The 17557-nt window shown below is 34.7% G+C and overlaps 1 protein-coding gene across 2 annotated transcripts in view; it reads left to right on the forward strand.

Annotated features, from left to right (window-relative positions):
• Positions 1–17557, forward strand: part of LOC126970022 (coactosin-like protein) — a 45874-nt gene that overhangs the window by 23431 nt on the left and 4886 nt on the right. The window contains exons 1-3 of one of the 2 annotated variants that reach the window (XM_050815702.1): positions 11256–11600; positions 15192–15274; positions 16227–16337. In XM_050815702.1, coding sequence (XP_050671659.1) covers positions 11271–11600; positions 15192–15274; positions 16227–16337 — 524 coding nt within the window. In that variant the 5' untranslated portion in view covers positions 11256–11270. Of the gene's footprint in view, positions 1–11255; positions 11601–15191; positions 15275–16226; positions 16338–17557 lie in introns of those variants that run through there. The other variant, XM_050815704.1, reaches the window with a different exon arrangement.

Raw genomic sequence — 17557 nt, forward strand, 5'->3', positions numbered from 1 at the left:
GAAAGTCGATGAAACGAAAAAGCGACAGTAAAAAGAGCAGTCACATCAATTCATAATATTTAACATGGGAGATAATGAGATAGGATGCATAATACAATGTTTTGGTACCAGGCGATCATAGTTAAAGAAGAGATTGTCTTAAGTATGGCGCGAGTATACCTTAATATATTCTGTCTCCAAGCGCACGACGTATTACTACATAGACACCAGGAGAACATATTATTATTTATATTAGTGGTGGTAGGAATGTCTTTCATAGCGGTTGAAATCATGTGTCATCCTAGCAACACGTACCAGGAATTCATATGCTTCATCATGAGGTTCATGCACCATGCAGGTTTCACTTCTGACATATGTACTTTGTACGCACGCAATGTTTTTTTTTAATGTTTTTTGGTAGAGCACAATAGAGCCTACGGGATCAGCTAATTTTAAGTGATCACCGCCCCCTTACAGTCTCTTGCATTGCCACATCGCCATAGGATCGTTGCCGGCCTTATAAATCATCGAATAAACGTACATAATTTTTTATTGGAAAACCGAAAACACATTCGAGTCGAGATCCAACCGGGGTCTGGTGGTGTCACCGGTTCTAGGTATTGCACCGACAAAGCTTAAAATTTGAAAATTAAATTTAATAGTGCAGTAGGATTAGCATACGATCACCTAGATACGATGCCAAGCGTGGCTGACTGCTTACGACCTCTCAATCAAAATCGGTGACAATATAATATTTGCTTAACTTTTCTATCTCTCTGTTTCTCCGTTAGAGATGTACTTCTCTCTCGCACCCTTTGATTGTCTATATGTCTAAGTATGTGATAAACACATTTTATATAATTGACGGCACGCACTAGTAAAAAAAGAAGGACTCCGCGCCGTGATAATAGCAAGTGAAGCACCTTTATGCTAGTGTGTGTGTGGTTATGGGGTATACCAGATACACAATTTTTTCTCCCTTAAATAATAATATATTCACAAATACTTTTATAGTATTGTTCTTACACTTTTTCACAACGCATGATGGTACGATTTTATTGCAACGCAAACTGATCTGACACAGACGATAGCAAATCTCATAATGGCGGCCCATCGGCTTGTATTAGTGTAAGTGTATACGTGGGACTATGTATTTACACGTTTACCGGCTTGTTTTGGTGCCTCACTGTTATGTAAGGTGAGTCGGAGTCCTTCTTATTTTACTCGTCCGTGAATTGACGGTTAATGATCCCCTGATTGGTTGACAATTGACACTGACAAATCAGATATATTTGACAGCGGCTCCCTCTTTTTAAACGCGAACATGAGGCGTTCGTGAAACACACAATATAAAATATCAAGACTCAGTGCACTTATAATTCAAGTGTTCTTCGTAAAACAAAGGCGTAAGAATGATTATTTTAGGGGAAGTGCTCAAATTTGATAGGTGCAAGTGTACTCAAAGAGAACTCTAAGTACGGCGGGGATTTTGAGGGATGAAATGACATTTTATTTAACTTTTTTTTTAATTTAGCGGAGGGTTAGGAAGAGGTCACTAAGTATTGATTTAAAAATAATATGCTAAACGCAGAACAACCAAAGATCAAGTAGGTACACATCTCGTAACTTGGTGTTTTCAGAAGGAGCCAATTACAAGTAGGTAGTACGTTTACGCGAAGAGTTTCGATTCGTTCTTCAAGGTGATTATAACACTATGTACTTTTGAAAAAAAAAAACAATCGTTAAAAAAACAAGACTGGCTGCCATGACTACCTAAGGGCTTGAGTAAATCCCAAAATGCACTTTCTGGATCCTGTAATACAAGATTCAAGATTTGTCTCGGTATTTTAATATATTAAATCTATCAACTAACATGAAAATGCGTTGGACGGATTAGACGTAAGACAGAGAAATAATCTAAACTGGATCTAAATCGGAGATGGGAGCGAGTTGGATAAGAAAAGCAAGGGATAAATCTTTGTGGAGAACACTTGAACAATAATTATTGTGATATATACTTTTATTTACCTAATTAAATATAAGATAATTAAAAATGTAATAAATTAGAATAGGATTAATAAGATAAAATGTAACATACAAGCATACAATGTAGATAATTTTTACATATTTAAAGGAGCTTAACGTTTGTTATTTAGATACCTATCACAATTGGTGTATTTATGATGACTTAGTTTAACGAGGTAATCTTGGTATCTAAATTATAAAAATAATATTAAAATTTCCATATATGACCTACGCAAGATGGCCGACCGGATGGCGGGAAAATGCGCTCAAACGTCACTTTGAATTGACATTTACCCATTATATTTTATTTGCATTCATTCTGGCTTTGCCATTGATTCTACTTAAGCAAGATAAAATTCTGATAAAATCACATATTATAATCATGACGACTAGATATAATATTCTGAATCATTTTACTACCAATAAAAATGATTCACTAAATTACAAATTATTGTTAATCATGAAAGATTTTTATCGAAACACTGAGTTATAAAGAAATATTTTAATCTATGATTCATATCACAAACAAGACCCCGAAAGAATTGTTCTAAACGAATATTGCTAAACTAAAAAAAATATATTCACTGGGTATGAACATTGTCGGTTATAATGTATTCTTCAACCAATATGCAAAAATAATTAGTATTCTGTGGACTCGGCCACAGTGCAGAGCCTGATTTATTTATATAAATCTAGACTATCCAGAGGTACTTGTACTGTTACATAATCTGTGCCAGAGGGCAGAGACTATAGAGTAGAGATCCATTTAAACACACCTAAAACATTTTTTTATCTATATTAGCCGAGGCGTTCATTTCAGTCTACATAGTATCTTCACACACTTACAGAATAATTAACTCTTTTATTAGTCTTTGTTACAATACACCGAAAAGGGCTCGTCTTGTCCGCCCCGCCCCACAGGGAAGCAATACAATAGCATCTACCTACAAGTGATATATATTTTCAGCAATTTCTGCCGCTAACCCTACCGTTTTTTGTAAAAGTATGAAATATGTTTGTAACAATAATATATGCAGTCCGATACCCAACATCGCCGCAGTTTTCGGAATATACTATAATACAAATAAAATTTTAAAATTTCACCAGTGGGAGGCTCCTTCGCACAGGATACCGGCTAGATTATGGGTACCACAACGGCGCCTATTTCTGCCGTGAAGCAGTAATGTGTAAGCATTACTGTGTTTCGGTTTGAAGGGCGCCGTAGCTAGTGAAATTACTGGGCAAATGAGACTTAACATCTTATGTCTCAAGGTGACGAGCGCAGTTGTAGTGCCGCTCAGAATCTTTGGGGTTTTTTGAGAATCCTGAGCGGCACTGCATTGTAATGGGCCGGGCGTATCAATTACCATCAGCTGAACGTCCTGCTCGTCTCGTCCCTTATTTTCATGAAAAAAAAATCAGATTTTTTTATAACAATGTATAAAATATACCAACCAACTATATACCAGCAATAAGATAACACTGAGAGGCAAGGAGAATCATCTCAAATGGGAGAAAAGTTGAAAAAGTGTCCAGCTTATGCGGTAAATAACAGTTCAAAAACCATCCACAATGGCGCTGGTGCAGACACATGTTATGAAGTCGAGTCAAGAAAAATTATATCATTGTTGAGTAAAGTAGTTAATTACTGAAAATTTCAACAAATTACGTTGTACAAAATAATGTAATAAATACAATAACCTTACAGAATTATTATAGTGAAACGTGCATCTAGAGTGATAAGTATTATTTTATATTTGGCTTTTTTTTAAGTTCTACCCTGATGCTAATGTAGCGGCAACCTAATTTAAGGCATTTTGACGGACATTTTTTCATATACACAGATGATTCTCCTTACCTCTACCTTCCATAGTAGTGATTTAGCTGTACGGTTATTCGACACTTTATTGGCTTTAGGGTCGGCTTCGCTCTTGTGATTCCTCTGCTGTTACAAGAGATTATTGGATTAGTAAGAGAGTACGCTCGATTGTCCTCCTATTTCATAAAAAAAAGTATGGCCAGCGGTGATCACAATATGTCATAAAGGGACCCACATATCCTCATCCATAAATACAAAACAAAAATAAAGGCTAGGTTAGTTGTTTTACAGTTTTTTCAGAGAAACAAACACTGAGTTTATTTTTAAAGGTGTGTTAGCTGTAGTTGTAGGTAATTAAATAGATCTGAAATAACTTAATAAACAATAAAAGGAATACAAAATATTTTCGCCGCATTTTTAAGATGAACTCAAACATAAAGGTCACATATTTTTGATTGACATTAATAAGTACCTACGTCAAATGCTATTTATGTATAAAAAGCTGCACACAACAAAGAAACAAATACATCCATATCGTTTCTCAAAGCGTGTAAACTCAGATGCGCGTTCATTCAACCAAGTTGGGCGTGCGTCACACTTATTTATAATCTGTCGAATGTTGACCTTCGCAAGATGGCCGACCGGGAATATGGCGGGAAAATGCGCCCATACGTCACATTGACCCATTAGATTTGATTTGCATATATATTTCAGCTGTGCCATTGTATCTAAAGTGAGATAAAATATTTACGTTATCTTATAGATGAAGCATCAACAAAAACTACTAATAAAAATACTGACTTTAAACATAAGTATCTACATAAGAATTATGAATAATTAAAACAATTTTACCTAACTAAAAATTTAAAAATAAATACTCTCTGTAACATTTGGATATTTTTCTTTCAAATAAGAAAACCCATTGTGCCAGCGACACTTCTAATAAGCATCTTAAAAGCAAAATATGCGCGGATAAAGTTGCGTGAGGTTAAATCCAATAATGTTTCACCGAATACAACTCAATTGTTAAGTTTAATAGCATCTAGATTGAATAGAATTGTAAATCAATATAGATAATATAAATTGCCTCAATAAAGTGATAATAATATTGAGTGCCGATGATAGATAATGCAAATATCATATTGGTATTATAGGGATGGTTGCAGATATTTTTTAAATTATCTCGGATCTAAAGGCACAAGGGTACAATATGGTAACGACCCGTAGAATGACCCCTACCAGAAAACCATAATCTGGAGATTTCTACCGACGAATTTACTGCTTATGACGTAATTGTATAGTATATTTCAATATATAAAGCGAATGTTCTAATTTTTTTTTAAATAGTAGACAATGGACTTATGCCTAATAAATTCGCCCTTTATTCGCTTTCAGACACTACATTGGAAAAATAGATCTTATATCTACAGCAGCGATTGTTTACGATTTTTTGTGATTATTACCTGCCTGACCAATCAGCAGACGATACACTGCGCACCCTCACTTCAGTTGGTTGAGTGAATTGTTTGCATTGCGAGTATGGGTATTATTTCATATCTGTCATTAGTATTTATTTATCTCTATAAAAAAAGAAACGAAACGTTTTAATCCTTCTAAAAGTATATTATAAAAATCCTTCTAAAAGTATATTATAAAAATGTAGTAATAACAATAGCGAGTCTAACCGTGTGCAAAATATACTTAACAAAACAGAAGATACTGTAAATATTATGTATCGGCTCTTCAAACACGTTTGTGAGTATTGATAATAGATAACAAACAATTAATAGATTGTTTGATTTTATGATAGCAATAACATTCGCATGGAAACGATATTATTGTAGTGCACTATTTATATTATTATATCAACTGTTAGTAGTGTTAACGCGACTTCGTGCGCGTAACGCGATTTCATGTTGGTGTACTTTATAATCTGTAACACTCATAGAAAACGCTGCAATATTCTTTTTTCATAAACTTTTTAGCGCATGCTAGCCATGTGCACATCAAAATATACATATTTATTAGTTACAAATTATTAAAGAAAAAAACATTTTTATCAATTTAAATATGCATATTTTGATACTCTTTTTTATCTTCTGTGAAATGAGAACTATCTTTCTTTCAAAATAAGTTGGCTACCCGACCATATGCGATATGGTCTCATTCGGAGAATCTTCACAATGACAGCGAGTAGTACGTTTCACCTCATGGCGCGTTAGCCCTTCTCATAAAAAAAATATAACGTATTTAAGGCGAAGAGTAAGCAGAAAACACGCAAACATGGTGTTTTTAGACTTTGTGTTTGTAGAAGTTTTGTGATGAAAATATAGCATTTCGAGCAATGAACATTACTTAAGCCTGTTACACATATCCTTAAGTCTTGTATGTAGGTTGCTAATGCTTGCTGTTGGTTATAGTTAACACTCCCGAGCCTTTTTGAACTACCACTTTTCTTTGCAGTTAAACAAGTTTTTTGGCATGGCAGGACGCATATTTTTAGGACTACTCTCAGAAAAGTTATTCTTATAGCTTATACTTTTTTGTGTAGGTACATTTATTCAGATTAGTAGTGAATAACGAGGATTGTAAACAAATAAACTGTTTTCCGCGCTGCAATTTTGAAAATATTGGCTTTGTTACATAGATGGCAAGCCGGCAGCCGTGAACTCATATCGCTCAAGGTCGCTAGCATTTAGTGTCACCTTAAGTACCTAAGTTGCATTGACAGTGCTGCCAGTTACTTTAATTTCATCTTCTGCATCACGTGCAGTGTGCCGAGGAACTGTTCGACTGTCGAAAGTTTCTCTCAATAGAATATCCTACTAATATCTTCCCTTTCTTTGCGTGCGTCCGTGCAGAATGGGATGTCACTATGCCAACTTAATGGCTGACAGGCTTGCCCTGCATGTTTCAGTATGACAAATCTCTCTGTTAATGATTATTCTCATATTAAACATTTTATTGAGGTAAAAACTTTAGTTGCGAATGCATCGGCCAACTACTAGCTTAACGATAAACGGCAAAATCAAATTGTAAACTATTTCAACATTGAAGGATTACATTTCCGACAAAAACTTTTAGGGCCTCTCCTAATTTTGATCTTTATAAAATGTCTGCTCGGCCTTGATAAACTTTTGACTCGTTAAGAGCTAAATGCTACAAAATGCCAAATTATTAGTTATACGAAAAACAGAATCCTATTTGTTTCCTAAATAGTAGGTATGTTATCATTTTATTGTGCAAAGGTCTGGCTTTTTTTATGACAATAAGGGACGACACGAGCAGAACGTTCAGTTGATGTTAATTGATACGCCCTGCCCATTACAATGCAGTGCCGTTTAGGATTCTTGAAAAAGCCAAAAATTCTGAGTGGCACTACAAGTACGCTCGTCATCTTGAGACATAAGATGTTAAGTCTCATTTGCCCAGTAATTTCACTAGCTACGGCGCCCTTCAGACCGAAACACAATAACGTTAACACATTACTGCTTCAATGCAGAGAGAGGCGTTGTTGTGCGCTGCTGACATCCAACATATTTTGGATCTGTTGACCAGATCATCCTTGGACCTATCAACACTCCGTCTTCCGGAGACTATTTAAATATTTTAATTAATAATGTTTTCAATAGCATATACATAGATTTTCTAGAATTTACGAATCGCAAATTTGTGTTAAGCCAGCTCGTGTACAACACCGACAAATAGCTCAAATTCCTCATTTAAGTGCGCTAAATCAGTACTCGTTATGAGTTTCCGTATCAAATGAAACTACATGTCTGTGTGCTAAGATTTAATATGGGTTAATATCCAGACTTTCCTGTTTATTTATTATCTTTGTTTCGGAGTATTTAACGAAGGGAAATGGTACTTAACGAATTTCTAGCGTGGTTACCTGAAACTGAAATCGACATTTGGTAGAAAGTACCTTTACTTGCATTGGAGATCTTCCACGTGTAGGATATGTCTTCTTCCTCAAAAGTCAAGTCATAACAGGCAACTAAGGCTAAGGGGAATACCTATAGTTTCCATTAAACGCAGTGTGCTATGGTGTTTGCAGGATATAACCAGGTACCGTAAACAAGAGCAAGTACACGTCTAAAAAAGGGCAACAACGCTTGTATGATCCTTCGTGTTCCAAGAAAGTGTGGGCGGCGGTTGTCACTTACCAAAGAGGATGTAAATACTACGTAATAAGAGGCGTGGCTGCCTAAGTAAAAATTGACACATTGAGTTTAGTATGAAACGTGCAGTAAGATTTGACACAAGTTTGAAATAATAATTACAATATGGCGACGAAGTACATGTATAATCCGGATAAGTTTGAAAACGAACAGTTGCTGAAAACGTAGTGGATTTCGGGTATCTCCGTTCTTAATAAGATTATAGCCGTCATCTGTCAATCTATCAATGACTGCACGTTTGATACAATCGTGTGAATCACCGTTTTATTAGAGAGTTTCGCTAGGCTGTCACTTACCATCAAATGACCCTCGTACGAGGTACGCTTGTTACGATCCTTTCGTCATTCATAATGGTGGCATTTACAATAATTAAGAACGATGATCGTAGATACTGTAATAAACATTTATAATCACATATTATTATCTAAATAGTCACATATTATAGACTCACAATGAGGCTCAAAAATTCACGTGTCAATCAATTCAAACCAATATAAACTTAAGTGACTTTGAAGTCTGAACATAGCTGTCACGAAATAAGGTGCTAATTTGAATGAATGTTTTAATGTTATCTGTATGTGTTAATGTATACCTACGTAATATAAGTAGGTATAACACGTGTAGACATTTTTTGACGAATTTTAATAGGCAATGGTGTTCCAAGAGAGTGTGGGCGGCGGTTGTCACTTACCAAAGAGGATGTCAATACTACCTAATAAGAGGCGGGGCAGCCTAAGTAAAAATTGAAATTTAGTTCAGTATGAAACGTGCCGTGAGATTAATAATGGTACTTCTGTCAATGACGATTATTCACTCAATTAAATCTTAAATTATGATTAACTTTGTAAAATGTTCCAAACCATAGACTATTTCCAAACAGTTATTTGACGTAATTCCTGCCTTCACATACCATACGCCAGAGACTTACCCGCGATGTTGAATAATATTTCAATTCAAAAAATAATAATTTTTTATTATATTTTGTAACCATATTTTTGGGCAGACTGGTTTTAGTCTTAGATGATATATAGGATTATTACTTTAGTGTGCGTGACATCGTGTGATGTGTCGCGAGTGTAAGACGTGCCGTCATGTGCAATAAAATGATTATTCCTGTTTACTCTGTGCTTTATCCGTATAACGTCTCCATTCGGTTCAATACTCTAGATTTTGTGTTTGTGTATCGAGGACAGTTGAGTGTTATTTAAACAATAATCATCAAGTGCTTCTTAGTTCATTGTCTTGAGGATACCAGTTTATTACTAACTTTAAACCAGTCCTGACAATCAATGCTCGGAACATCACATTGGAGAGAAACACTTGAAGATTCAGAAGGAAGGTTTTGGAATAAGTTAGGCTGTTTAGATTAGTCGTCACTATTTTTTATGTAGTTACCATTTAAGCAGACGATCTACCATGGTGATAAGCGGCCTGTTCTGCTCACAATTCTGTGAACAATGCACGCTCAAAGGTGTACTGTACAGATATTTTCACTTAAACAGTAAAAAACAAAGTGTTTTCTGATTCATTACAGAAAACAACGCGGATGTACAAACCATAGTACTTATAAATGACCAGAGATTGGAACTTGTGTACACTACGGCCTTTTTGGGTATCACATTAGATAAGTGGGTTCACATTTCGCCCAACTAGCAGATAGACTGCGCTCTGCTGCATACGCCGTTAGAAAGATTAGAGAGTACCGACACGAATGTTGCTACCGCTAGATTAGTGTACTTCAGTTATTTTCACCGCCTCATGACGGACGGTATTTTGCTGTGGGGTCATGCTGCTGACATAGATATGTATAGTGTTTGCTCTGCAAAAGAGAGCTGTTCGTGCTATATATCAGCTTGGTTATAGACAGTAACTCAAAGAAAATTTTTAAGAAATAAATATTATGACTCTTCATATTTTTATGACAGTAAGGGACGAGACGATCAGGACGTTGGATGGTAATTGATACGCCCTGCCCATTACAATGCAGTGCGGCATTCGGGATTCTTGAAAAACCCAATAATTTTGAGCGGCACTACAATTTTGCTTGTCACCTTGAGACATGAGATGTTAAGTCTCATTTGCCCAGTAATTTCACTAGCTACAACGCTGTTCAGACCGAAACACAGTATATACACATTACTGCTTCACGGCAGAAATAGGCGCATATAAATATAATAAGAATAGGCACAAATATGTCAGTATTTTTATGAAAATTTAATATACGTTCACAAATATTGTCACCTTTTTGTTTTTCATAGTGATTTTCATTATTATTACACTAGAAAAAAGGGATTGCTTGAAACTAATTCAATTGGGCTCAATAAGATACATAAAAGCTTTAAGGATAAATGTATAAACTTTTATATTAAAGTCCCAGACGCTGTTCAGGCATTATCTATAAATAAATTTAAATGTTTCATTAAAAAATGGCTCTGTCGTAAATCCTACTACTCCACAGCTGAATATCTATGTGATCGGACAGCCTGGGACTAGATTATGATTATTCTATAGCAATAATTTTTGTAATAATTATATATTTTATTTAAAAGAGTGCAACAAAGAAAGCTGGAAGAGTTACTTGCGTCGTTTCTTTTCTCTCAGAGCGCCATTTGTTTCCGAAGCAGCGGTAGTGTATGAACTGACATCAAAAAGAATTCTAAAATAAATGCCTTTTTTGGAACAACAAAAACACAATACTATCATCATATTCTAAGCCTATACACAAAGAACGTAAACAAGCTAAAGTCTCCCTTCTCTATTACTAGTCTTCGGCGAACCATACAAGAAGTGACTGGAGAATGAAACACTCTTTCCTTTTCATTCGTTACCTATATTACGCCCTGTTGAGACATACTGCAAAGTGTGCGAAAAAGTAATTGGGAGGTGACAAAAACCTAGTACTTAGGAGAATAAACAGGATGTAAATCATTCAATATTATTTTCTTAAATTAAGGAATTGCAAATATGAACCGAATTAATACCGACACCGAACAAAATGACAAACCTTTAAATGTTTATAACGATGAATATGTAAGGTTTGATTACGGTCTATGAATTCAAAATCTTAATACCATACTCATAAAACGGCAACACTTTTCAAAAGCTATCAAATATAAAACACAAATCAATCAAACGAAATCATATCATAAAAACTTCACACGTAGAGGCGGAGAAGAAAAAATTGTGTCATAAAGTGTCATCCATAGTTAAAATCATTAATTTTAATACATAATGAATTAATTCGATAAAAAAACAATCCTAAAATGACCGACTCAATGGAAGGCAGTTATAAATATATGGAAGAACATATAGACAAACTTGCTATTAATCAAAATAATTTGCTGAACAAATTTGACGTTCTCTCTCGAAGTGTTGATGAACTAAAGAGTATTGTATCGCAATTTTCGGAGAAGATCTCGGGTCTTGATGAAGTGTCGGCTGATAGAAGAAGAATTAAGACTGAATTGAAACATCTAAAAAGCAGAGTAGACGAGCTATATAAGATTGCTAAGGAGGTTAAAGAAGATGATTCTACAAAAAGTGATTTGCAAGATGTTGAGTCGTGTCATTCTGGATTTTCATGTTCTTCAAAGGTAAAGGCAAATTAACTACAAAATACATAATGCCAACGTTATAGCTATAGACCTCTTGGTGTTTATTGGGATAGGGATTAACCATTAAAGGATCACATAGGTAATATATATAATAACAAAATACATGAAAATTTCCAATACTTTACCCATACACTTATATTGCTATGTTATATGCATGATAAATAAATAATGGTTAAAATTTAGTGGCCCGTAGCACGAATTAGAAGGTAAAAATATTGTAGTTGATAGATCTTTAGTCCACGATTATAATGATACCACTGTTATTACAAGGTAATGCACCGTTAAAATACGAAAAAAAAATCTAACGTAAATAAAACTTTTTTTTTAATTTTTATGGCATGGTAATGACGTAAATAAAATGAGCGCTGGCATGGCAGCGGGAGGCTTAAAACTGTCAATTGTAAACGAAAAACAGATAAAAAAAAATAGTCTGGGACAGTCTACACGGCTTCATCAATAATAATTTTCAAACTAAATTGCTAGAACCCAGTGTTGTAAAGTCCAACCCAATTTTTTTTGTCTATCACACTATGCCTACATAAAACTTATTCTCTAATTTCTAGCTTAGTATACATGTTAATTTTTTTTTATAACTATTACTTAGATTCGCTTTTTTAGTCTTAAAACAATGATAATTTAGTAGCAACAAATAGTAAACTTTTTGGTGTGTGCAATGTATACGCGCCTTCGTCTTTGACAATAAGATACTAGCGGATATCAGACTTATAGAAAAGCTAATCCTAAAGATCCTAGTAAGAAAATAGGATAGACTATAGACTAATTGTCATCGGTCCTCGAAAAGTGTGCAAAGTTACAAATTAATCAGACGTTTTAAAGGGGGACGAAATTCATGTTCTAATATTCCGTTACATACAAACATACCTTCAAAAAAAGCGCGTACACCTTCCTTAAAGGCCGGCAACGCTCCTGTGATTCCTCTGGTGTTGCAAGAGATTGTGGGCGGCGGTGATCACTTAACAACAGGTGACATACCCGTACGCTCGTTTGTCCTCCTATTCCATAAAAAAAAAAAAACAGACACATACCCAGCTAAGTAAAGTAAGGCAGACTATATTCATTATTACATTGTCATCGGTGCTTGATAAGTTCAAGGTTTCACTGCGATCCGACGTTTTAAAGAGGTTAAATCACTTTCAAAAATTCCATCCATTACATAGATACATTATGCTAATATAAGCGTGTTAAAAAAGGACTAAGATGCTATATTCCGACGATGCGGTTATTATTTTAGGTCAAATTATCCGGACCTTCTATTAATATAAATATGAAAAGTCTTGGTGGTACTGGTTTACGCCTGAATTACCCGAATAAGAACTTTTGATAATATTGATGAAAATTTTAATAAGTAATAACTAAATTATCTACTAATTTAACTAAGAAGAACTAACTCTATTTAAACTGTCTGAACTAAACCACCGTACCTATAAAGTACGTATCTAAAATACAATATTTAACTTGTTGATCGAAGATATTTAAGTTAAAATATAAAATACCTAAGCCAAGTTGACATTTATAATTATTTTAAAGAAACTCGAACGAATTTATTGATTCTGCGAAATTCTGATCAATCCCGCAGCCTATTTTAAACGTCTCAATACTTATCAATAGTGATTCATATGCAGATATAAAGGAATTCTTCATCTTAAAGTCATCTACATTTTCAGTTATTCATACGGAAAGTCAGTTACAAATAATGCTACAGCGAATATCGGTTTGTCATAAAATTATATTTACACTGAAGGCTAGCGGGTCACAGCGTTTATTGCAAGCGGATGTTGGCGGCTACAAGAATAACTAAATATTTTATATCTTAAACATTTTACAGTAATAGTTTCACACGTTACTATAAACATTGAGTTGAATCTCAATGAAAACCGACATAATAAATGCTTCATAGATAAAACCAATCTGCAAGTAACGTCTTGTGTTAGAAAATGAGCATGTGTTCACTGTTCGGTTCTTATGGGTTAAGCAACTATGTGTGAATTAATTAACCCCAATACCAGGTAAAATAATAATTCGTAAGCACCGTATAATATTTATTAAATTTGTTAAGATGTGAATGTAAGTTATTGGTAAAATAAAATCAACATAAAATTTTGCATTGTTTAGTCAAACGATTAAAATAAAACCGTACACGTTCATTTATCTAAACCCCACCCTACTCTTGTTCATTGGACTTAATTAAAATTAAACGAACTAAAAATAGTGATGAATATTTCATTATTATTTCGTTCACATTCCTTTTTGTTTGTCGACGAAAATAACCGACTAAATTAAGAAGCCGTTACCGCCCGTGTTGAACACGTGCATTTGTACGGTTTATTGCAGTGTAAATTGTAATTTAAAAGTTGCTTTAATTATTTAGTATCATTTATAGGAGTTGTAAAGATACCACTTTGAAAAATCTGCTTCCTAATGAATACGATGACACTAAAAGTTGTAAAGAAAAACATTGTAACATATGAAGATTTCATAATGCTTTGATTTTGAATTTTTAATATTATGGATTTTATTCAATGATTATTTAGATTTTATTAAATATGTGTTTCTTTGTAATAAAAAAATTGGCAGTTGCAGAGACTGCCGATAGAAATGAAAACTTAGAACTTTTAGTATTAAACAACTTTGTTTTGTGTCAATCGTGTTTTGTTTTAATGTTTTTAAAGTAATAACCCCCACTTCTAGGATTAATGCAGAAATAAAATTTAAAAACAAAATTTTACGAACGATCTGGGACGTGCAGTGCCAGTGCTCTCCCAACTGAGCTAACCGTACAAGTGACGTATCTTCATAACATCTTATATGCTTTCTTCAACTCTCAGGTTGTGGCTTCATCTACAGAATCTACTTTACAGTTGATAACCTGCTCAACCCCAATATTTGCATATTAGGAAATTTACTTGAGATGTCGCTCTTGTAAATCTAAACAATTTGTTATGTTTTTAAAGTGATAACCCTCACTTCTAGAATTAATTCACAAATAAAATTTGAAAACAAAATTTAATGAACGATGCGGGACTCGAACCTGTGGCCTCTGGCGTTCCGTGCCAGGAAATCTTGTATGCTTTGTTCAACTCTCATGTTGTGGCTTCATCTTGTCGAACGGTTTGCTCAGTTGGAAGAGCACTGGCACGGAACGCCAGCACTGGTTCAAGTCCCGCATCGTTCATAAAATTGTGTTTTAATATTAGAATTTGTAATTTCATAATGCTTCCATTAAAATTAGGTATCAAGATATATCTGGTTTTCACATCTATTGACACTCCGAGCAACAGTTATATGCAGGTTTAACTGTTTTTTTTAACAAATATATTACGAGCTGTACGAGATAACGACAAAATATAAATACAATTCAATTGAAATAACAATTACTATTCAATCATATTTCAACATTTCACAGTATATATACACATTGAGATTTTAAATAAATTGTCAAAATCGGATTTGATTGAGCACGTGAAAACACCAAATTATTCCTATTCGTTTCTCCAACTCGGAAATAAGTCTATTTAAAACAACATGCCTAATTATTATTTTTTTTCTCAGGTAACGATGACTACAGGTTTGGATCGAGACACAATACGGTCGGCCTACGACGACGTGAGGTCCGACGGCTCACCCACAGAATGGTATGATTGGCGAGTCTATTTCTTTTTGCGTAGACATGCTATATTGTGATATTTAAAAGGGCATTTTTGCATAAATATTTTCTTTGGAATTCTTTTTGATGTGAATTAAAGTGGTACCACCGCTTCGTAAACAAATGAGAGAAAATAAACGGCGCAAGAAGCTCTCGTAGTATTCTTTTCAATATCTTAAAAATGCAACTTATTCACAATAACATTCATTCATAACAATAACACGTAACCATTATTGCTATAATCCCAGCGCGTTGGTATTGAGACAGCCTTCCGTGACGTCAATTTTAGACAGACAGTTTAAAAACAACCAGTTGCCAATTTCATGAGCACATGGAATATTTGCTTAATGATTGAAACACAAATTTAACATTGTATGACATTTAACAAAGTAACAAGTAAACGAATCAATATTAGGATGTTAATTCACCATCCAAAACAAGTCTGATAATGTTATAAACGGTACGGTGATTGATTGTAGTCTCTGATTTCACTAAGATGGCGGTTGCTAACATTACCACTATGCGGGTATTATAACTACAGCTGCTAGTATCTTTTTTATGATAATAAGGAACGAGAAGAGCAGGACATTCAGCTGATGGTAATTGAAACGCCCTGCCAATTACAATGCAGTGCCACTGAAGATTCTTGAAAAACTCAAAAATTCTAACGGATCTACAATTACGCTCGCCACCTTGAGAAATAATATAATGAACTATAATTCATATATTCATTCATTCATTATATTCATTAATTCTCATTTGCCCTGTAATTTCACAAGCTACGGCGCCCTTCAGACCGAAACACATGCTTACACATTACTGCTTTACGGCAGAAATAGCCGGCATCCTGTGCAAAGGAGATGAAATATATCTAATAAGGTAATGTAATGTATATAGTAGGTAAGGTATGTGAATAAATAAATTTTGCGCTTATTCGCCAGGGCTGTATTCAAGTTTGACGGCGCGAGGATAGTGTGTGCCGCGCGAGGGAGCGACTTCACAGAGTTCCGGACTCATTTCGCCGATGACGAGAGAGCTTTTGGTTATTTGAGGTGAGAAATGTAGGGTCCTACCTACTGGGTCTAGTGCTCTACTAAATTTTACTGTCCATCGTCTGTTTTAATCGTGTCCACCAATGAAAGAGGGTTAATAAAAAGGACAGATAAATAAAAGAAGATTATTATGTATTTCAATTAATGTACAAAAATATTTTCCTGTAACTGTTTGTCACATTGACTTAAAGTGGTTGACTGTGACAAAATTCAGAAACGCCTGAGTTTTATGGCTTTCGGTGCCAGTATTAGTAAAAAAGTTCTAATGTTATGAGACATGATAGGCATGTGCGAAAAAGTTTAACGCACTATGATATTTATGTATAAAGAGTGTTATTTAGCTACTTGAAATAGGATACTATATCCCCACCCATCTTCTCCTGTGAGAGAAATGATCTCAAAAGTAACTGTTGTTTATGTGTAAGCGCTACTGAATGTAGGCACCCAATTTTTTCCACATGCAAACATTTGAGAGCCATACCTAAAGCGTTTCTGGCTTCGCAACTCTATTCGGAGTTCCATACAGCTTAAAACATACACATGACTCATATGGTACCGTTCCGTATACATTTCCTTTCTTAAGAGTTTAATAACGGATCCATATTATATTAAATATAGAACAACCCCGATAGAGTAAAACTGTACGGTTCACTCAGGGGCGTGCATTGGTTTTCTAGCAAGGTAGGCACTCTAGTTACATTTAACTAATCGTAGTTGCGCTTTAGTCCGACAGTACTAGGTAGGTTTTGAGGTGTAAATATTGAAGTTGTATATCGAATATGCGATCGGAGACTGCCTAGGTAGGTATTTAGGACCTAGCGTAAGGAAAACTCTTATGAGTGGGTGTTCAATAGTTTTGGTAATAAATTACGGAACCAAATTAAACTAAATCAACTTTAACACTAGTGCTATATTTAACGTGGTTCTTAACCAGGTAGGCACTGCCCAATTGCCTATATGGAATGCACGGCCCTGGGTTCACTGAGGCCGTTTGAAAGAGTGGGGTAAACTTTCGTTCGTCTTTGTTCTCTTTTGTATTTATGGAAGAGTAGGACATCGGGTCACCTAATTTTAAGTGATCACCACCGCCCACATTATCTTGCAACACCAGAGGATTCACAGGAGCGTATCCGGCCTTTTAGATTAGCCTTGATTACTTTTTTTTAAGCACGTACACCTTGTATATACTTGTGCTTTTTTGGAGATATTTATGTCTGTTA

This window comes from Leptidea sinapis, chromosome 19 (assembly GCF_905404315.1).
Source record: "Leptidea sinapis chromosome 19, ilLepSina1.1, whole genome shotgun sequence".
Lineage (NCBI taxonomy): Eukaryota > Metazoa > Arthropoda > Insecta > Lepidoptera > Pieridae > Leptidea > Leptidea sinapis.